General features: G+C 44.3%; 1 protein-coding gene across 1 annotated transcript in view; it reads left to right on the forward strand.

Moving 5' to 3' along the window:
- LOC309390068 (uncharacterized protein) overlaps nucleotides 1-21,883 on the forward strand; it is a gene marked incomplete at its 3' end in the record, with an annotated part of 98,654 nt that overhangs the window by 70,404 nt on the left and 6,367 nt on the right. The window contains exons 2-4 of the mRNA XM_081949149.1: nucleotides 18,265-18,341; nucleotides 21,522-21,584; nucleotides 21,751-21,815. Of these exons, the coding sequence (XP_081805275.1) occupies nucleotides 18,285-18,341; nucleotides 21,522-21,584; nucleotides 21,751-21,815 (185 nt within the window). The 5' untranslated portion in view covers nucleotides 18,265-18,284. The remainder of the gene's footprint in view (nucleotides 1-18,264; nucleotides 18,342-21,521; nucleotides 21,585-21,750; nucleotides 21,816-21,883) is intronic.

Genomic DNA, 21,883 nt, shown 5'->3' on the forward strand with positions numbered 1-21,883 from the left:
AAGATTCTTTTAATTTTTTCAAAAAGGAAGGGTTCTATCTTTTTCTTTTCTTTTCTTTTCCTTCCCTGCCCAAAATATTTCACAGACACCTGCAAATTAACAGTCCGTGTCCTTGAGTCCTTATCAGTCTCCACAAATAAGCTGCAAACCCTCCAGTTACAACGTCAATAGAATCAAAGGAAATAGAACAAAGGATACATTGTTTCAAAAAAAGAAAAAGAAAAACCAAGTTCTGGCTTCCGAATGGCAGATTCAACTTTCTCTTATTCATTTCAAGCTTAAAGAAAACAGAAGTCCCCAAATGTCTTTAATAAAATTTAGTAAGCAGTAGAAGGAAGGATTATTAAAATAAAAAAAGGTTTTGATTCAGCCAAAAAATAAAGTAGCAAAGAATAGAAGGGAAAAAAATCAATTCATTCAGTTAAGAGGAGAAACGGAAAGCGTTACAATCACTTCAATCCACAAAACATTGTTACAAAGAAAAAGGAAGAAAAAAACTTTCTAAGGCAGTCCAATAGAGATAAATTTCGCCGCTTTATTATTTTGTTTAAAAGACTAATTTATCTTAAAAAGAGGATTTTCTTTGGGCAATCATTCTCAAAGAAAAAATCTCACCAGATGGACTCACTTTCACTGCCTTCTTTCCGGAGCTGTCTCCGACTTTGTCAGCCTGGGGGTTGCCTGTTTACCGCCAGCTTGGAGAGCTTCCCTTGGGTCAATCAGGGACTTTGCAATGTCCCTGAGACCAGCAAGGATTTGTCTCCCTGTTCACCGTCTCTATGGGATGGTTTAGGTCCATATGGACCGTGCAGCGGTAAAAGTATCAACTACGGTCTCGGACAATCGAGACCGCACGATGTCTCGTGACGTTGGCTCCTCCTCTCCCGAAAGCTTTTCATTTTCTGAAGAACCTATACCATTCCCCCGTCCCTGCACATGCGTGTGCGACCCATGACATCCTGCACATTTGCACATATCTCCTGCATACACCCTGCCCCTATGCATGCGCAGCAGACCCAAAAATCAGCTGGCTGGTATGAGGCACGCATGCGTAGTGGAGGTGCACTGAGCGACAACTCACATGCCCGCAGAGAGGGTTCTGCGTACCACAGGTTCACCATCACGGCTCTGGTCAACTGTTGCTTGAGGAGCGATTGTTAACTGTAGCTAGCTGGCTTGTGGTTGGGGTGTTTTGGAACGCTCTGCAAACTATCTCTTCAACTCCTCAAAAGCTCCCTGGCACTCCATTGTCCAATTTAGTGGTTGGGTTGACCTGGCCGAGGTTTCCTCCTGTCTTTCCTGTTTTCAGTAACTTGGTGATCAGCAGGGCAAACTTGGCGAAGGAGGGGATGAAGTGCCTGTAAAAGTTTGCAAATCCTAGGAAGCTCTGCAGTTGCTTTCAGGTCCGGGAGGTTTGTCACTCCAGTATGGCTTTTACTTTCCCTGGGTCCATTTCCACCCCATCACTTGACTGAGTGAGTTTATTCACGGTCCCTCACTACTTGGTCTCTTCACAGCTGGACTCATGGGCTATACAGCTAGTCTTCCTTTGGGATCATGCTCTTTCGGGGGTTTTCTCAGGTTTAAAATAAAGTTAACACTTTTCAAGCCACGAATAGCACAGAGCTAGGATACTTGCAAGAAGGCCTCTCTCTGAGGGTACATGCCCATCCCACCATGCCAGATAAAGTGGGTGCCTCCAATTCCCCTCACTTAGATGTTGTCACCCAGTGAGACCTAGTTAGTGCACCTTTCTCATAGCTGCCCCTGCCAAGTGATAGAGGATTTTCTGAGTTCCAGCATCCTCCCTCCCTCCCCTTACTGGGTGATAAGGACCCCGCAAACAGCCGGTTCGTCTTCCAATACATGGGGTAGTTTGAGACTTGAGTCCACAGGGAGAATGGTTTTGCTGGTACCATACAGTGTACGGTTTGTGGTTATTATTTTATTGGTTTTTATATATTATTATTATGCACTGACCCACCCAGGGATGTTGTGTATAAGATGGGTGACCACATCTGTCTCTTAAATAAAAAGGGTCACTACAGCGTGATCTCCTGTCCAACAACAAAATCAAACTTATCCTAATAATGAGAAATTTATATTCAATCGGTGTCAGTCAGTTGGGAAGGGTAATAAATCTCTTTGATTGAAACAGTTTGAGTGTAATAGAAGATGATGAATGAAGGCAGTTGGAAATTCTTGGGACCTCACTGCATTCAAGCAACCCAACCCAAATGTGACCCAAGTTAGATCCTCCAGGGAGATTCCCCCCCCCCAACAGTGTGGCTGTTGGGACGGACTTTGCAGATTCCCTCTTGACTTGGAAGTATTGCCTCCATTGCAGGTTCTTCACCTGGAAGCAAAGAAAAGAGGAGTTAGAGGACAACATACAATAAGGACTGAATTCTCACTTTCTGTTGCCATTTTGCCAGCTAGGAACAAGCTGGAAGAACAGAAATTACCAGGGCAAAGCAAAGGAATGATTACCTAGAGCGTGTGTTGGCAACCTGCAGTTCCAGAGCCGCATGCAGCTCTTTGGGTCCTCTGCTGTGGCTCCCTGTCCCATCACTTCGGTCTCTGTGTCTCTTCTCTCTCTCTGACCAAGCCAGCAAGCTCTCCTTTGGGTGCTTCACTACTATTATTTCTTCTTTTTGGAAATCCGGGTGGGGGAATGATCACCAGCCGCGGTGGAGGCTTTGTCTTTGGGCAACCCTCCTCCCCCTCCTTATCCTCTTGCCGTGGCCAGCGGGACTGGGGGTAGTGTGCACGCACAAGGAGACCCTCCTCAAGCGCACGCCAAAGGAGGGTGTTAACAAGATGCAAAAGGACGTGGCTTCTCTCCTGCACTAAGGCTCCAGCCATCGCCTTGCCATGTCGCCCCTCCCCATTCCTGCAGCACTTTGGCCGAGCACTGAGGATGTGAGCACGAAGGCAGGTACAAGGCCGCTTCACTCCTGCACTAAGGCTTCAGTGATCCTCTTCCTTCCCCTCCTCCTCTCATGCCAGGGGGGGGGGAGACACACACGGAAAGGTGATGGCTGGAGGCTTAGTGCAGGAGCGAAGCAGCCCTGTACCTGCCTTCACACTACATTTGCACGTAAGACAGCCTTCGCTTCCTGCTGCTCCGGGCTGGAGCTCGCGTCCTCCATGCTTGGCTGAAGAGCTGGGGGTGGGGGGAGGGAGGGATGACATGGCAAAGTGATGGCTGGAGGCTTATACTGCAGGAGAGAAGCCATGTCCTTTTGCATCCTGTTAAAACCCTCCTTAACCGAGCAGACAGGCAGATGCCCTTTGTGGACAACAGACAGACAGACACACACACAGTGATACACGGGGGGAGAGGGAGAAAGATGGAGAGGGAGAGAGAAAGCGATGACGGGGAGGAAGGGAGAGAAGGAGAAAAATGGGGAGGTATCGAGAAATGGAGGGGAGGGAAATAAATAGAAGAAGGGAGAGGGAGAAAGATGGGAGACAGAAAGTGGGGTGGGAGGGAGAAAAAGATGAGAGAGGTGGAAAAATGGGAGAGAGGGAGGAAGAAAAAGATGAGAAAGGGAGAAAGATGGGAGAGAAGGGGACGGACAGACACACACACACACACAGCCATTTGGACCTGTTTTCCTGGGGGGGGGGGATGACATTGAGTTGGCCGTGCCCACCCAGGTTTTGTGGCTACCTGTGTTTTGTTTTCTGTGGAAAACAGGTCCAATGAGTATTTAAAGTTGCAGATCCCTGTGTCAGCGTTCCAAATATCATCCAGAATTAGCCGTGTGTTGAATTAGTTTTTCCAGCGCCCTCTGGCTGCATATTTCCAGACGCTATAAATCTCCAAAATTCCTCTCCCACAAATTCCTTTGCTGCTTGGAAGATTTGTAAAGAAACGCCTCATCTCAGCTTCTTCGCTGATATTTTATGCTGACCGGGTCAGGTCAGTATTGGGAGCCAGCACCCTTCACCAGCACCCTGTGCCGGGGTTGCTGGTGATTTATTTTAAAGGCAGATTCAGGTTAATGTCAGCGTTCCAAATATCATTCAGAATTAAATCAGAGTTCAAGGTACAGCTTTCATCAAAGTTCCAATTTAATAAGAAAGACATGTTGGAACATCTGTGGAAACCCAAATCTGAAAGCTTCCGGGGTTTCCCACCCAGTTGAAAGTTCATGATCTTGCCCCCCACACCTCCAAGTTCATTACATGGTCCAATATTCCACTGCCACGCTGGCAATTCCATCCATCCACTTCCGGTCAGGTGCAGAGGTGCAAAGACAAAGGATGACCTTGATTTCTAGAAAGGATTTTTTTTTATTTTGAAAACAAACACATTCTACTCCTTACTATTCCCACTCCCAATTCCCCACTAATGAAACAGCACAGTAAAGAAAGAGAGAGAGATTGTGGTAGGCCAAAGATCCTAAAAGGAATAACCCTAACCGCTCATCGTTAGAATGTCCTTGTTATTGTTGAGCCACGGGTCTGCCGGGAGTACCGATTTCAGTTTTGTCGTCAGCTTATCCTGGCTTCCGGTGGTGACCTGGGCCACCTTTTGGTGGGAGGAAGAAATGATGAATTAAATAACTTCTTCCTTCTTACTATCGTACTGCGCTTTTCTTGACAAAGCATCCACCAACAAGTTCTTCCCTGTAGGGATGTGTTTATGTTTGAATTGGAACTTTTGGAAGTATTGTGCCCAGCGAACTTGTTTGGGGGATAGTCTTCAAAGGGCGTGGATAACTTCAAGGTTTTTATGATCAGTCCAGACCTCGAATGGCATATCCCCCACTTCCAGGCAATGTCTCCATGTGAGCAGGCTCCACCTGCTCGCTAACGCTTCTTTCTCCCAAATGGCCCACCTCCTTTCAGTAGTGGTGAGTTTCTTGGAGGTGTAAGCGCACGCAAGAGGTGGCCCTCTTTATCCTTTTGCAATAGCACTGCAGCTATTGCTACATCACTGGCATCCATCTGGATTATGAATGGTCGTTTTGGGTCGGGGTGTTGCAGTATGGGCTCTTGGGCAAAGAGCTGTTTTAATTTCTAAAGGCTTTTTGACAGTACATTGTCCAGGGGTTGGTTTGCTTTTGGCTTCGTTGGGAAAGGCCCCATTTTTAATAGCTCAGTCAATGGGAGGGCAATTTCCACAAAAGTCGGAATGAACTGCTATAGAAATTGGCAAATCCGAGGAAGCTTTGTAGTTGTCTGCGAGTGCTTGGAGATTTCCAGTCTAATACAGCTTTCACTTTTCCTGGATCCATTTCTATCCCCTTGTTGGAGATGCGATAACCCAAGTAATCTAGCGAGGTCTTGTGGAACTCAACTTCAACAACTTTGCGTATACCTTGGCGGCCAGACGTTTTTTCAGGACTTGCCGTATCAGTTTCAAGTGTTCTTCTAGGGTTTCAGAGAAGATCAAGATGTCATCTAGATAAACGAGCACTCCACAGTACAGGTGTTCATGTAGCACCTCATTTATGTACTGCATGAAGACTGTGGGTGCTCCTTGTAGCCCAAATGGCATGACTTTGTATTGAAAACTTCCAAGGGGGGTGTTAAAAGCGGTCTTCCACTCATCTCCGTCTCTGATCCGTATGTGGTAATACACCTCTCTCAAGTCCAGCTTGGTGAAGATTTTGCCTTTAGCCAAGTGGTTCAACATATCTTTCATGAGGGGAAGGGGATAGGTGTTCTTTTCTCATACCGCATTTAAGGCTCACAGCTAAACATAGAGATGAACCCTGCCATCATTCTTTTCTCTGAAGAGCACTGGGGCTGCTACTTTCGACTTTTGGCTGGTTCAATAAAGCCCTGTTTCAAATTGATGTCAATGTAGTTCCTCAATTCAACCATCTCTTTGAGAGTCATGGAGTACATTTTCGGCTTCGGTAAGGTAGCCCCAGGTTTGAAGTCTATTGCGCAATCTGTGGGCCGGTGAGGGGGAAGATAATTGCAATCTTCCTCACTGAACACCCCCACGAGGTCCCAGTAGTCTTTTGGATCCCTGGGGGTTTGGTGTCTGCTGCAGGTGCTGCAGGTTCCAGATGGTCTGGGCTGTTGGGTTCAATCATTCCTGGGTGGCCTTTTGGCTCCACCGGTGATAACGGCCTAAAGCCGATAATCAATTTCCTAACACCGTCCTCCCACTTTATTGTAGGCGCCCACTTGTCCAGCCATGCAAGCCCCAAGATAATTGATCCCTGCATTCTTGAAGCTACGATGAATCTGAGGAATTCATAGTGGCAGCCTATCATCAACTTTACCAACTCGGTAATTTTCATTGCTGGGGCCCCTCCAATTAGTGTTCCATCCACTTGCTCAAACCAAATGGAATGGCTTAGAGGTCTTGTGCATATGCCTAGCTGCTCCACAATCGACATGCTGATTAAGCATCTGGTGCAGACGGTGTCCACAATTTTCCCAACTTCCCCTTCCACTCACGTTTCTGGCACTTGGAGGTTGCATTTTATAGTAAAGGGGTGGATGGGTGCACTAACCATTGGGTCATATTCAGCATTTTCCTCCTCTGAGACCTCCCCATTGGTAGGACTCTTCATCACCTTAGGTTGGGGATCCTTTTTCTGAGGTTGTTGGCCCAGATGACTCTTCTGTGGTAGCTTCTGGGTCCTTCTCTTTACCGCGCTGGCAGTTGGTGCCCACGTTTGTGCTATTGGGGTTGGAGTCAAGCACTCTGACGCTCTATGGCTGAGTTGCAACGGCGGCATTTTATTGTTCCCCCTCCCAAGGGACGGAACCCAGTTGCATCTCTAAACTTTGGAACCGCCTCATCACATTGTTCCACTATCCATCCTGCAGTTTCCCCCTCATTCATCCCTTCTTCCATTTTCGAGAACATTTCTCTGTCAGAAGGTGGGGTAAGAACCTGTTGGGGCATTGCAGTTGAGATTGGACTCGGTGGGGGGGAGGTCAATCCCCGGGTTGGCCACTGCCCAGTTATCTGACATGGTGCCATCTGCTGAGGGAGAGCAGATGCCCATGGGCATCTCTCCCATCCATGACCTGGGAAGGAAGGCCATTCTGGGGTTGCTTGATTCACAGGTTGCAGCCTAATCATCATTTGCTGGCTGGGTTGATTTTCCCATGTTGATGGCCAAGCAGGTGCCCACTGGCATCTCTCCCATCCATGCCAGTGGAAGAAAGCCCAATTTGGTGGTGCTTGAGTCACAGGCTGCAGCCAAATATCGGTGGCTGCCTAATGGGAGATGTTGGCCAAATCCCTTCCTGGTGGCTCAGCTCATTTATCGCTGTATGGAAGGAGTAATTATTTCCACTCCAGTCCTCCATCCATTGCAGCTTTTACTATTGAAGGAGGGGAAAGATTCACTCACGTTTGGCTGCACAAGTTGGTCTGGGAGGCTCCAATTGGTAATGGGTGAATGTTCTTGCATTCCCCAGCTGTGTATTGAATTAGCTTTTCCAGCCCCCTCTGGCTGCATCTTTCCAGACACTATAAATCTCCAAAATTCCTCTCCCACAAATTCCTTTGCTGCTTGGAAGATTTTAGAGAAAGGTCTCATCTCAGCTTCTTCGCTGATATTTTCTGCTGACCGGGTCAGGTCAGTGTTGGGAGTCAGCACCCTTCACCAGCAGCCCGTACCAGGGTTGCTGGTGATTTATTTTAAAGGCAGATTCAGGTTAATGTTAGCGTTCCAAATATCATTCAGAATTAAATCAGAGTTCAATGCATAGCTTTCATCAAAGTTCCAATTTAATAAGAAAGACATGTTGGTACATCTGTGGAAACCCGAATCTGAAAGCTTCCGGGGTTTCCCACCCAGTTGAAAGTTCATGATCTTGCCCCCCACACCTCCAAGTTTATCACATGGTCCAATCTTCCACTGCCACACTGGCAATTCCATCCATCCACTTCCAGTCAGGTGCAGAGGTCCAAAGACAAAGGATGACCTTGATTTCTAGAAAGGATTTTTTTCATTTTGAAAACAAACACATTCTACTCCTTACTATTCCCCCTCCCAATTCCCCACTAATGAAACAGCACAGTAAAGAAAGAGAGAGAGATTGTGGCAGGCCAAAGATGATGACTGCAGACCTGACACCATGACCTAGAGGGAGAGCCCTTTTTGTTGTATTCTTAGAAAACACTAGTATGGAGGCATTTAAAAAAAATTGATAAACTATTAAAAGCTGTTCAAAAAATTTTCATCTTCAACTCCTTGTCCTCTTCCTGGCTCAGGAAGATGTCTTCTGCTAGGGACACCATCTAGAAACAGATTCTCACTCCACATTCTCAAATTCAGCTCTGCATCTCTAGGGATAGGATGGCCAGGAACTGCTACAGGACTATCCAGTCCAGCATCTCAGTTTCTGGAGTTTTTTGCTGGGTTCAGTCACTGATGTCAATGATGGTGGCTTCTACATTTCCAGGGTCCCTTCTGCTAGCACAATTCTCCGTGATGGCGAACCTATAGCATGCATGCCAGAGGTGGAATGCAGCACCCTCTCCGTGGGCACGTGAGCCATTGCCCTAGTTCAGCTCCACCACACATGCATGTGTGCCAGCCAGTGGGTCTCTGCCGCACATGTGCAAGGAGGTGTGTGCGGTGGAACCACACGTCCATGCGTGGGGGATGGGGCGCATGTGTGGGGTCGTGCACATGGGAGATTGGGTGCATGTGTGGGGCAACGCGCAACTGTGTAGGGGGTGGGGCGCATGCACAGAGGCTGCATGCATGGGGGTGGGGGCATGGGGGGCGCAAGCACATACATGGGGCACATGCACAGGGGCCACATGCGCATTGCATTTTGATGGTTCGGGTGCATGTGTGCTTTTCAGTTCAGAAATGATTAGCCATCACTGTTATAGACCAAAACTTGTAGTTCCTTGCCTCTGGTTGTTGCTCTTGATGCTTGTCTAGAATTTCCCACAAGGTCCAATCAGAAAGATTGGGGTGGGTGTGGGTGTTATACCTCTGGTGGAATACACTTTTTCATGATGCTGAAAAGCTGCCTCAAGAAATCTCTTTGGATCTGCAAAGAGGAAAATTCTTTCTTAAGATCAGTTGTAAGATCAGGAATTCCCTTGACCTGTTTGTGCTCTTATCCCCTGCAGGTAGGTAGAAAAAATTCAATTGTGGAATGAAATCCTTTAGTTCTTAAATGGATCCCGCTGATCTTTTTAGAAAAATCTTCCAGATTAAATGTTGTTTGAGGGCTGGAATCAGATGGGATGCAGCTGCCCCTCTTCCTACATAAGGAAACTGGCATCCTGCCAAACACATTCCTTGCTATACTGAAAGTTCATTTGACTTTCATTTGAAAAAAGGGAAATTTTCCAGATTTATCCTGATATGAAAATGCCCAGCATAATCGCCAGCACATTCTTGGGCCCCTGTCCATCTGCTCTGTGCACAGGATTAATCGCCATTATGTTGGGGGTGTCCCAACTGCCTGAGATCTAGTCCCACCTGGCTGGCTCTTTAGAGCCAATAAAACATCTCTCTTGGGGATCTGAATTGGGTCCCTAAGGGGATGGATATCGCTTCAGCTCAGTGGATGGAGAGAATACACCCAATTCTTGAAACCAGGCAGAAATGAACCTTTCTAGCCTTTTTGTTAGAATCTGTTGTCCCCAATTCGGGGCTGAGCCTGGTGCCGCCAGACACGAGGTGCAGGTTTTCCGATTACTTTTTATTGGAGAGTCCTCCAAAGAAAAGGGTTCTTGGTCACAAGGCCAAGAACCAAGAACAAAGGATTAAGAAAGCTTTATACATTTTCACTAAAGGAGAAGGCGTGACAAGGTGAGATAATAAGAAATATCCTCTAATAAACATTTTAGCAGTAATTCTACAATTTGTTCTATTGAACTATAGCTGTCCCATTCCTAAGCCTTGGCTAATGAATGCTCCAGGAGTTATCTAGTACACATTTCATTTACTGCAGGCCATTTCCATTGCTAACTTTTAGCTGAGGTCTGCAAATGGTCTAATCCTTATTATTTTTAACAACTTTCTAAACTACCTATAATTGCTACAAGCTTTACACATTCATATTTCCGGTTGATAAGCATTCTTTCTTCTTGCCAGACAAAAACACACATCCCAATTACAGTCTTCCTGATTTACTTTCAAGTGTGTGCCATGACCTTGCTTTAGCATCCAGCCCATCAGGAGCACAAGCCCCTTGCCACTTGGTCTGTGAGGGAAGAATCCAGGCTCTGCTCTCCCCATGTGAAATGGAGCACATCGTCTCCATGCCAGGAGCAGCCTTCCTCCCAAGACATTTTTCTAGAAACCAGAGTTCTGGGCTGGCTTGCTGATTCTACAGCAAAGACAGCTAGTATTTGGGCACCAGCAAAGAAAGCCTTCCGTTCCTTTCATTCTAGGTTAAGCTGAAAGAAAAGAGCTCACAAAGGGCCATATAATAACTGTACTACACCCCTTCCTGCCAAATGACCTCACCTAATGGTTTCATCTACTGGTATTAAAAAGGAACAGCAACAAACCCTGGACACTCAGACCATCCTATTCATATGCTTACATGGTGCTTGGAGGCTTTGAATTTCAGCCTAGGGAGAAACGGGGTCCACCCACCTCAACCCTGACTCTCAGTGGGGTAAGCGCTCCCAATAGACAGCCGCTGTGCAGTTTGGGTTCTCTCTGGACTCACAACTATTGCTCGAGGAGTGGCTGGTAACTGGCTTTGTACAGAGCTGTCTCCTGCAGCCATTCTTGGACTGAGAGGAATGCTTGCAGTCTGTCACAAATTCATCCTTTCACAGTTGGAGTCATGTAACGGCTGTACAGCTAGTCGTGCTGTGCAAACTTTCTGGTTTTTTCTCAGGCACAATACAAAGTGCTGAGTATCAGTTTTCAAGGCACGAATAGTACAGAGGCAGGATACATGCTTCTCTCTGAGGGTATATGCCCTTCCGACCATGTCAGATAAGGTGTCCCTCCAGCCCCCTCGCTTAGATGTTCTCACCCAGTGAGAACTAGTTAGCGCATCTTTCCCTTAGCTGCCCTGCCCTGTGAAAGAGGATTATCTACGAGAGCCAGCAACCTACCTTCATCCTCTTCCTGGGTGATAAGGACACCGCAAACAGTGGAGTATAATTCAGTTTTTTAAAAATTGATGACATGTAGGGAGACATAATAATACTTTTCAAATGCTTGAAAGAAAATTATATCTAAAAAATCAATACCGCTATTGTGTCAGAGTGTAGGACAACACATCATGACATGACTATGAGGAATAAAAAGTCTTAATGGTAAGAGAAGCAACAACAGCCAGGAAGCAGAGACAAAAACCTTAAATTTTAAATTGTGTTTTACAATTGGGGTATTTTTAATGGTGACTTTTAATTGTCCAATGTGATGTAATTTGTTACCTCCTCCGTGTATGTATGTCCTGTATATATGTATGTTTATGTGCTGTATATGTTTTATATGCTCCACTGTACGCCGCCCCGAGTCCTGTCTGGAAAGGGAGCGGCTAATAAATTTAAATTTATTATTTATTATTAAAGACGGTTTCTGGGAAGAATGAACTGAAACCAACAGTGATGTGCGGTGAGGTTTATGGCTGGTGAGGCACTGACACAGTGGTGGGTTTCAAATTTTTTTAGACTTCTAGACTTCAACTCCCAGAATTCCACAGCCGGGCATGCTCAGTTCTGATTTAAAGCGACAGCATTTGTTTTTCTCCTTTGCGAAAGAAGTTCCTTCTTTCTTTTTCTTCTCCCTTCCCCTCCTTCCTCCCTCTCTCCCTCCCTCCCCCCTCTCTCAAACACACACACACACACACACACACACACACACACTGGATTGGACTATCTCTCCTGCCCCCTTCCCTCTCCTTACTCACTCTCTCTCAAACAAACAAACAAACAAATGCACACACACACACAAAGTTGGATTGGAGGGAAGAGCACCAGTGAGGAGACCACAGGAGGAGGCAGGAAGCCAGTCAAAGAGCCATACTGGAGCACACACATTTTCCCCCAGCCCCGGAAGGATCCAGCCCAGCTTCACTGATTACAGGTTTGAAAAGGCAACGTGGCTCTGCCTGCAATCAAACTCCACTTTGAAGTTTGAAGTTTGAATTCCTCCCCCTCCTTCTGACCCACACGTACCTTTCCAGCTGTTTCAGAGAGGATTTCAACTCTGCTCTTGCCTCAGGTCCTCTGAAGAAGCCCCGCCCAAACGAGCGCCATCTACTATGAGGCAGGAGAACTGCGTGCCTCATCAGGAATTTTTAGGCTTTTAACCCTTGCTTAACTCTGCTCGAGTGATCATAAAACGCCTAAAGTCAGACTAGATGAGGCACGCAGTTCTTCTGCCTCATAGTAGAGGGTGCTTTTTTAGAGGCTTTTTTAAACAGTTAAGCAGAGTCATCCACGGTGAGGCAGCAACTAGGTCAGCCTGACCTCAGCTCTCGCCTTTTTCCTTTTACATTTTTTTTTCTTTTCATGATGACAGTGGTGAGGCTGTGCCTCCCCTGCCTCACCTGACTGCACATCGCTGGAAACCAAATAAAAAAGATTCAAAAGAAAAGAAGAAAGGGAAAAAGAGAACAGTCACAAGGGTGGTGCTGGTAATTCGTGGGGTTTTATGTTTTGTGTAAATTGTGTTTTGTGTAAAATACCCATGGTTCAGCCTTAGTTATGGGGAGGAGGGTAATAGTTTCGTCCTTCTTTATGTTTTTGGTTGCTCTGTCATCTACTTTGAATGAGCTCCGATTCTGGGTTCTTTTGGTCTCTGGTATGATTGCCTGCATTTTGTTTGCTTGGATCTCCAGGGCAAGAAGTTCTGTGGTTTTAAAAACTGATTCTAAAACAGAAAAAAACTCTGACTGATTAGCATTGTGTATGTTATTGTTGAGGCCTTTCTGGCATATTGTGGTTTCCAGTAGAGAATGGTCAACTGGATGTGTTGACTACTTATTTGAGCTCATTTGTCTCTTTGTTTCTGGAGTTTAGCTTGAGTAGTTTGATTTGGAATTTTGTTTTCCTTTTTTTGGCTTAGAGATGGAGTCATGACAGTGTCAACATTTTTGGGTTTGTTCCAGTTGCGCCTTGAGATTGTTTATGGTGCATAAAACCATAAAACATAAACCAACTAAGTAGCTTAAGAAGACAAACCAGAGGCCATCTACGACAGGTGGAATAAGAGCTGCTATGTAGGACAGACTGGCAGACTGCATCCATTAACACCAACTGGCAGTCAGAAGACACATACCCACAAATACCCCTTAATCTTACAACACACACACAGACTCAACTATAGTTTCAACTGGGAAACTGTGACCATCCTAGCCAAACCCAAAAATGCTAGGGGATTTTCAGAGATATTAACACAGTGGGAAGGGACCTTGTAGGTCATCTAGTCCAACCCTCTCCCCAAGCAGGAGACCCTACAGCATTTCTGACAGATAGCAGTTGAGTCCCTTCTTGAAAGCTTCCAGTGATGAAGCTTCCACAACTTCTGAAGGCAAGCTGTTCCATTGGTTGATTGCTCTCACTGTCAGAAAATTTCTCCTTATTTCCAGGTTGAATCTCTCCTTGTTCAGTTTCCATCCATTATTCGATGTCTGGCCTTCAGGTGCTTTGGAAAATAGCTTGACCCCCTCGTCTCTGTGGCAGCCCTTCAAATATTGGAACACTGCTATCATGTCTCCCCTGGTCCTTCTCTTCACTAGACATTGAGCCATCCAGCAGTGGACACATTGAGATAAAGCACAATTACACATCATTCAAAAGAGACAATAAAAAAGGCTAAGAAGGAAATAAAAAGACTAGAATGAATCATCTCCAGTAGCCTACACCCTTATAAGCAGAGATTAACACGAAACAACCAAACAGAAAATAATATCCTAAGCAAGGAGAAAATCATACCCCCCAACACTGACATGGCAAATTACAAGTAGTCTCAAATTTATTACCATAATTCAGACTAGAATTTCTATTGTTAAGCAAGGCAGTTGTTAGGTGATTCAAATCCAATTTTATGACTTTTTTGTCATGGTTCTTAAGTGACAACAGCGTTGTTAACAAGCGAATATGGCTTCCCCCATTGATTTTGCTTGTTAGAAGCTGGAAGAGTAAGTTGCAAATGGAGATCATATGACCTGGGGAAGTGCAACCGTTATAAATACATGCCAATTGCCAAGCACCCAAATTTTGATCACATCCCAGGTTCACATGGGGAAAATGCAATGGTTGTAAGTGTATTGATTATAAATCACTTTTTCCAGTGCTGTTGTAACTTTGAATGGTCATTAAACAAATGGTTATAAGTCAAGCACTACCTGTACTGTATATGAATAGGGATCAAACCCTCATACCAATGATGGTGATGATGATGTTGGGTAATGAAATGTCTGCAAGCAAAGAACCAAGCTCAGAGAGCACCAAGGACTCTACATTTCAACCCTGACCTACAAAGATTCTCTTCAATTAGATCTCATCTTGCAAATTTAAAAATGGGGAAAAATGTACTTTCCACAGTGCTTCCTATGTGGCAAGTTGATGATGTTCTTTCATTTTTTTCAACAACTGGGATCATAAAATATTGAATTAAATTGAATTCTTTGGCTAAAGGGGATACAGAGGTGGATACAATTTTCCAGGAAAACCTTCATGTAGACCTTTCTCTTGTTTCTGCTGCTTCTAGTGTAAAAATGCAAAAAAGCAAACGAGATCACCACCTATATGAGGAACCATGGGGATTTTAGGGTAAAGGTTTGCCATTTGCCTTTGGTATTAGAACTATGATATCCTTATTTTGGTGGCATGAGGGCACCCCTTGTCCCCCTTCATATTCAAAGGTGCCCATTTCTTGTGAGCCATATAAGGTTCACCCCTAGCAGCTATCCACAGCTAGATAAAATATTAAGGCCGTGTCATGAAACACTGATTGTGATGACTTTGACTGCTGCACATATATATATATCCAGGATCCCAATCTTTGTGCTGAGGTGTTGAGGAGTTGAGGTACTGAAGTGTTCAGGCACTGAAGTGCTGAGAAACTGAAGTGTGGAGGTGCGGAAGTGCTGAGGTGCTAAAGTGTGGAGGACCTGAGGATCCTGGTAAGGACACACTTCTGGAATGATGACCCAGTGGGTCACAGGTCACACTTCTAGAGAAAGCACTGAGATGTCATTGCCCACCTTGCTCCAAGCCTTGATGACATGTTTGCTTTCAATATTTAGTTTTTACAGTGAAATTGGGGGGCAGACACCTTGGTGGATTCGGTAAAATCCTATTGCCAATCCCCATTTTAAAGGCAGATAAATTATAGAATAAATATAGAGTATCAAGAAGACCTCTGCTGACTTCCGGTTCCGGTTCCGGTACGCGATGGGCAAGCTTTGCTCGCCCCGCGCACTCCTGGTGGGCTCCCCTTTGATCGGGGGTCACAGGACACCCTGGAGGGGCTCCTGCCAAGGGGGTGGCGTAGCGGGGGATCTCCTATGTTGGCGGCGGCCAGGGGGCCCCCGCATCGCCCTAGGCACTGGGAGGCAAGAGGGGAGGCTCCGTGGCATCTTCGCTTTGAGGCAGCTGGATGAAACCCAAGATTTGAAGGACACATTTGCTGTGCGGTGAGATGGAGATTCCCCCCGTTCCCTTTGATGATTGAATGAAAATAAACAGACTGTCAGCTATTTGGAAAGATCTTCAATTCGTGGCTGGGAAGTGTGATTGGAGGGAGGGGGATTCCCCCCCCCTTGGACAAGCGGCTTGAAACTGTTTTGCTCCCTGCCCCCAGAAGAAGAGGAGGTGGGGGAGCCTTGGAATGGAATCACCCTCGTAGCAAAAAGCAGATTTCCTTTACTGCAATTGTGAAATGAGGTGATGATTTGTTGTATTTTGAAAACTTTGAAAACTTTTGCCTTGGGATCCCGGAGCTGGCAGGGCAAGATGGCACACTTCCATTGTCTTTATGTACTTTGAAATTTGACTCCACCTACAGAAGTTGCTGGCATTTTGTCTTTGTCTCCGTGGCACTCAGAGAAGTCTCGTGTTACATCTTAACCTGGACTTGGAACAAAGGACTTTATTGCTTTACTACCTAGGTCCCTATTTGTCTGGGCTCCTCTGCCTCGCGATCTCTCTCGGCTACCCACCTCCCCAGTTGCTGCTTCTCTGTATTGACATTTTCATCTCTGAGCTTTGATTACCACAATGCCACCCAAAAGACCACCACCGGGGAAGCCGGGATTTGCGGGCTCCGCCCCAACATCCTCAACGTCCAGCCCCAGCGGACAACAGACACTAACTTCTTTGTTCCAGCCCAAGCCCTCTGAGGTGGACTTTCAACAGATGTTTGAACAACTCTTAAAGGGGCAGGAGGAATTAAAAAATCAATTGAAAGAAATGAATGAGCAGATCAGAGAGAATAAAGACCATGTGACCCAAAACTCACAGAGACTGGAACTTTTGGAGGAAGGAACGGCTGAGATGAGAAGAGAGGTGAAGGGAGTGCAGAAAGGAAATCAAGAACTGGAGAACCACCAGATAAAAACGGAATTTGAATGAATGTCCTTCTTTCTTAGGTTCCAAAATGTAATTGAGGCTGATGATGAAAATTTGAGGGATATTATGGCAAATTTATTGGCTGAATTTATTGGAAAAGACAGACAACAGATGGGGTGGGACATGGACCTGGTTTATAGAGTAAATTCAACATATGCTAGAACACACAATGTTCCAAGGGAGGTACACATTAAATTTCTTAGAAAGACCACAAGAGATGAGATTCTGAGTGCACAAAGGGGACAAACATTAAAATATAAGGATAGAGAAATAGCCATTCTGAAACAGATCCCAAAGAAAGTTAGAGATAAAAGAAAAAAATATTCGCTCTTAGTGAATAAATTATACCAGAAAGGGGTGTGGTTTCGATGGCTGTTGCCAGAAGGTATGCTAATATTCTGGGAGGACATGAGAGTTAGAATCAACACGACCACTGAGGCTGAGGCCTTTATGGAAAAAAATAAAGTCCTCCTAGATAAACATAAAGACACTACACCGGACATACAGGACACGGGAGGTGCCAGAGCCCTGCCGGGGGGGGGGGGGAGAAGAGGCAACATTGAGAAAACTCAGATCACAAAAATGAACTTGAAAATCTGTGTGATATGAAATGATTGAAATTATCTTAAGATAAAAGTTTATTGCTGACAAAATAGTACTAAGTAATAACAAACCAATGTATTAGTAAATGAAAGTTATGAGAATGGGGGGGAGGGCCATTTCCTGCATAATGTAACTGTCAAAATTTGTACTTCATCCATTACCCCTTTCCTTGAATATTTTGTTTTAAAAACCAATAAAATTTTGTTTTTAAAAAAAAGACCTCTGCTATTTGTTGACCTTTGTTCTGATCAAACTTTGAAGAAAAAAAGCTGCAAACATCAATATCTGAGCTTGATTTTCATATGAAGCTTTCATCACTATTGCAAATTTTATTGATGCAATTGTGATCTCATGCAACCTCACAAAAAAGGTACTGTGAGGAAGTAACTTGTTGGGCTACCTTTGCAGATTGGCATTTGGGAACAAAGTGAGAACTTTTCCCACACACTAAATCAAAACATGTACCTCTCGAAATTGTTTTGAATTGTTTGTGTCTGTTGTGGTATGAAAGAAAAACGTTCTTTGAATTGAAGGCTCTTCATGGGGAAAATTGATGGCCAGTTATATAGATCATTTTAGATAGTTCACAGATCCATGGCTGCATCCCCTACATCGTAGGATTTACATTTTAAAAGCAATGTTAGTTTTGATGTTACCTGTTATAATCTGTTAATGTTTTATTTCATTTAGCTGCCTAGTGTTGCCTTTAGGTAAGATGGGGCACATATAAATAGAAAAAGTGAATTCTGTGGGGTGTAGATATGTAGGCTGTAGCTTCTAGAAACAATTTAAGAGGTGGAAATCGCATGGGGAATAGGAATGTTTCTCACATGTTGGTCTATCCATCTGCTTTCATGAAAAAAATCATAAACTTCCCCTGTAAGTCATAGGAGATTGAAAAGTAGCTTAAGGCTATGGGACCTTATCAATTGGAATAGAAATGCCAAATATTTAGTTGAAAGAAAAAAAAGGAAAGGGAAAACTGCTGGGGAGGGATGGGCAACACTTGTCCTAAAGGATCAGATTAGAGGGATTGGAGGGCAAATATAATTAACAAATCATGTCCTATTCTAGACATTGTCTCTCAAGTTTACATTCCAATTTGTGAAATAAAAATGTCAAAGCTATTCTGCATTATCACCTATTACTTTATCTTCTAGTTTCCATCACTGATTTTGCGATGGAAAACGATCTGTTGAGAAAATTAAGAGAAAACATGAAACGTCTCCAAAAAGAGGTAAGAGAAAATATTTGTTCATAGGCTGTCACAGTAAATGTGTGATGAAATGTATAGAAATTTGGAAGTTCCGGTTCCGGCGGCCGACGGCGACGGGCAGCTCTTTGCCCGCTCCGGCTCCCCGGTGGGCTTCCCCACTCCTTGGGGGGCACAGGACACCCCGCAGAGGGGTCCTGCCGGAGGGGTGGCATCGCGGAGGACTCCTGCAGCAGCGGCGGCCGGCAGGAGGTCTCTTGCGCGCCCAAGGCACCGGGGAGCAAACTCGGAGGGCGCTTCGCGTTTCTGCGCCTCGCGCTTCGCTACAAGCTGACTGGAGAATGTAACAATAGAAGGAAGCAGCTGCAGTGCGGTGAGGTTGCTTCTCTTTTCATTCCCTACTCTGCACGGAAGAATTACTCAGCTTTTTAAAATCTTAACTTTCGGAGCATTTTGGAGGCGCGGCTGGAGGGAGGGGGTTTCCCCCCCCCCCTTGGACGAGCGGCGAGGAACAATTCTGCTCTCAACCCCCGGGGAAGGAGGAGGGGGGAGAGCCAACAAATGAAGCCTCACTCAGGCTAAAATGATTTTCTCTTCAATTTAATTCTACATATTATTGATGATTTGAGGACTTTTGGAACTTTTAAAACTTTGTTATGCCTCTGTGCCCAAAACTGGCAGGGCAAGATGGCACACTTCCGTTGTCTTCATGAACTGTGAAACCTGACTCCACCTTTAAAATTCAGGCTTCCGGTCTTTGTCTCCGTGTCTCCCAGAGGAATCTCTTGTGGATTGGTATTTTTTAAACTTTCTAGGGGAAATTTTCTATCTATTGCTAGACTTATTAGAGAGACTCTCTTCTGCCTGGTTCTTCTGCTCCCGAAACTCACCTTGCTACCCTTCTCTTCTAACTGTCTATCTTATATATGGACTGAACTGCTAACGTTATAAATGATGCCACCCAAAAGACCACCTCCTGGAAAACCTGGCTTTACCACTTCTGCTCCAACATCTCCAACATCCAGTCCAGCCACACAGTCAAAGATAACAGAACTGATGCAACCTAAGACTACAGAGATGGACTTTCAACAGATGCTTCAACAAATTTTACAGGGCCAGGAGGAAATCAAGAAACAGCTAAGGGAAATGAAAGATGAAATTAAAGAAAATCAAGCCCAAATATATAAGAACTCACAAAGACTGAATCTTGTGGAAGGGGGGGTGGAGGAGGTGAGGGGGGGGTAGAAGCTGTGCAGAAAGGGAACAAAGATCTTGACACCCAATAGATGAAAATAGAATTTGAGAGAATGTCCTATTACCTTAGATTTCAAAATGTTATAGAAGAAGATGGGGAAAACATAAGGGACATCATGACAAACATCCTGGCTGACTACACATACAAAGAAAAACAACAGATGGGGTGGGATATAGACCTGGTTTATAGAGTGAACTCAGCCTATGCTAGAACACACAATGTACCCAGGGAGGTTCACATTAAATTTCTTAGGAAAAGCACAAGAGATGAAATTCTGGGTGTACAAAGGGGGCAAGCATTGACATACCATGATAGGGAGATAACCATTCTGAAGCAGATTCCTAAGAAGATTAGAGAAAAAAGGAAGAATTATTCGCAATTAGCGAATAAATTATACCAGAAAGGGGTGTGGTTTAGATGGTTGACGCCTGAAGGTATGCTGATATTCTGGGAGGAGACAAGAATCAGAATCAATTCACCCATAGAGGCGCAGGCCTTTATGGAGAAAAACAAACCACACCTAGAAAAAACACGAGACACTACAACGGACACACAGGACACGGGAGGGGCCAGAGCTCTGCCAGTGGAGGGAGAAGGGGCAATAGCAAGAAAACTCAGATCACAAAAATAAACAAGAAAATCATATTATTATAAACTGACCGAAAGTGATAATGGAATTATATCTGGATTTTATACTGTAATGTCTAATCTGATTGAAAATAGTAAGAGAACTAACATGCTGATTGTAATCAATTATATACCAATGCATTATATATAAATGTATACTATGAGTATGGAGGGAGGGGCGCCTACCACACCTTGCAACTGCCAAAATTTGTATATCTGTCCATTTACCCTTTTCCCTATAAATGTTGAAAAACCAATAAAATTTTTAATAAAAAAAAAAAGAAATGTATAGAAATTTGAGACAGACAGACAGATGAATGATAGGTTAGGTAGTTAGAGACAGACATAATATGAATTGTGGTTTCTGTTACGCCACGGTTAAGGCATCAACCTGCAAACCCAAAGACCGACATTTCTTGCCCCACTTTAGAAACAAAGCCAAGTGGGTGACCCTGAGCCAGTCAGCTTCTCTTAGCCCTAGGAAGAAAGCAACACCAAACCACTTCTGAAAAACCTTGCTAAGAAAACTGCAGGGACTCATCCAGCCAGTCCCTGATAATCATTAAAAACAGGGTCTTTGCAGGAAGAACTCTTCTGTCATCTACCACTGAAGAATGGAGACGTGCTGAAGTATATAATATATACTTGTAGCTCACCTTAGAATATATTTATTAGAAAAGTGAAAATAAATGATTTTTTCACAGTTGGTAATTGTGAATAATGCATGTGCAGCATCTTTTATATAGTATATAGGTTCGCTTTATATTTCTACTATATATATGAAATCCATACACACACATCTGTTCAATACAAACTACTTTATTTGTAATTTCTAGTCCAGAATGGCAATTATCAGAGTTCATGCTCATTCTTGGTTGGTTCTTTCTTTGCCACATTTGCTAGTTTCTTTGGCCACACACAATACCAATGGCAGTGAAATAAAATGTAGATGATTCAGATTTTGTTTGAACCATCGTGTTTTACATTTCCTAAGCAAATTAACTAAAACTAGATCTTTCTTTTTCTGTCCCATTGTGAATAACCTTTATTGCCTGTATTGAACATCTACAGCAATAAATCGGGAGTTGCACGTTTGTGCTCATCTTGACATGCATTATTTTAATATGTACAAATATGCTTGTCTACACTCCAGACTCTTTTCCTAAAGAGGATGTTTCAATGAATATCTTCTTTACACTGACATGAGAGAGAATTTATGGAAAACAAATTCATGTAATTCTTCTCATGACCATGAAATGAAGAAAATTATCAAGCAAACGTTTAAAATTCATTTTGTTTTTCATTCTTCACGGAACTGCCAGGTTTCCAGTTGTCCAGAAATGCACATGGGCCAGAACGTCAGTTTAGAGATGCGTTCCCATCAGGTAAGCAACCTAGCATGTGAGGAATCTGTTGAGAGTCCAGTACAGAGAAACAGTTCTTGTCATAAGAAGAGGTGAAGAAGCCCCAGTGTGAGTGATGAGGTGGGGATACTGAGTGGGCTGATATGGAAATATATTCCTGACTTGTGATGTATTTTGGCTTCTCTAGATTATTCAGACAAACACCGAAAAACTGGAAGGAGACCTGAAGAGAGCGAGGGACCAGAGTTATATGTAAGTCTTGGCATAGTTCATCAAATCTTTGCATAACCCGATTAAGTTCCCACTTTCAATACAACATT

Source organism: Natrix helvetica (genome assembly GCF_964273705.1).
Source record: "Natrix helvetica genome assembly, chromosome: 3".
Taxonomy (NCBI): Eukaryota; Metazoa; Chordata; class Lepidosauria; order Squamata; family Natricidae; genus Natrix; species Natrix helvetica.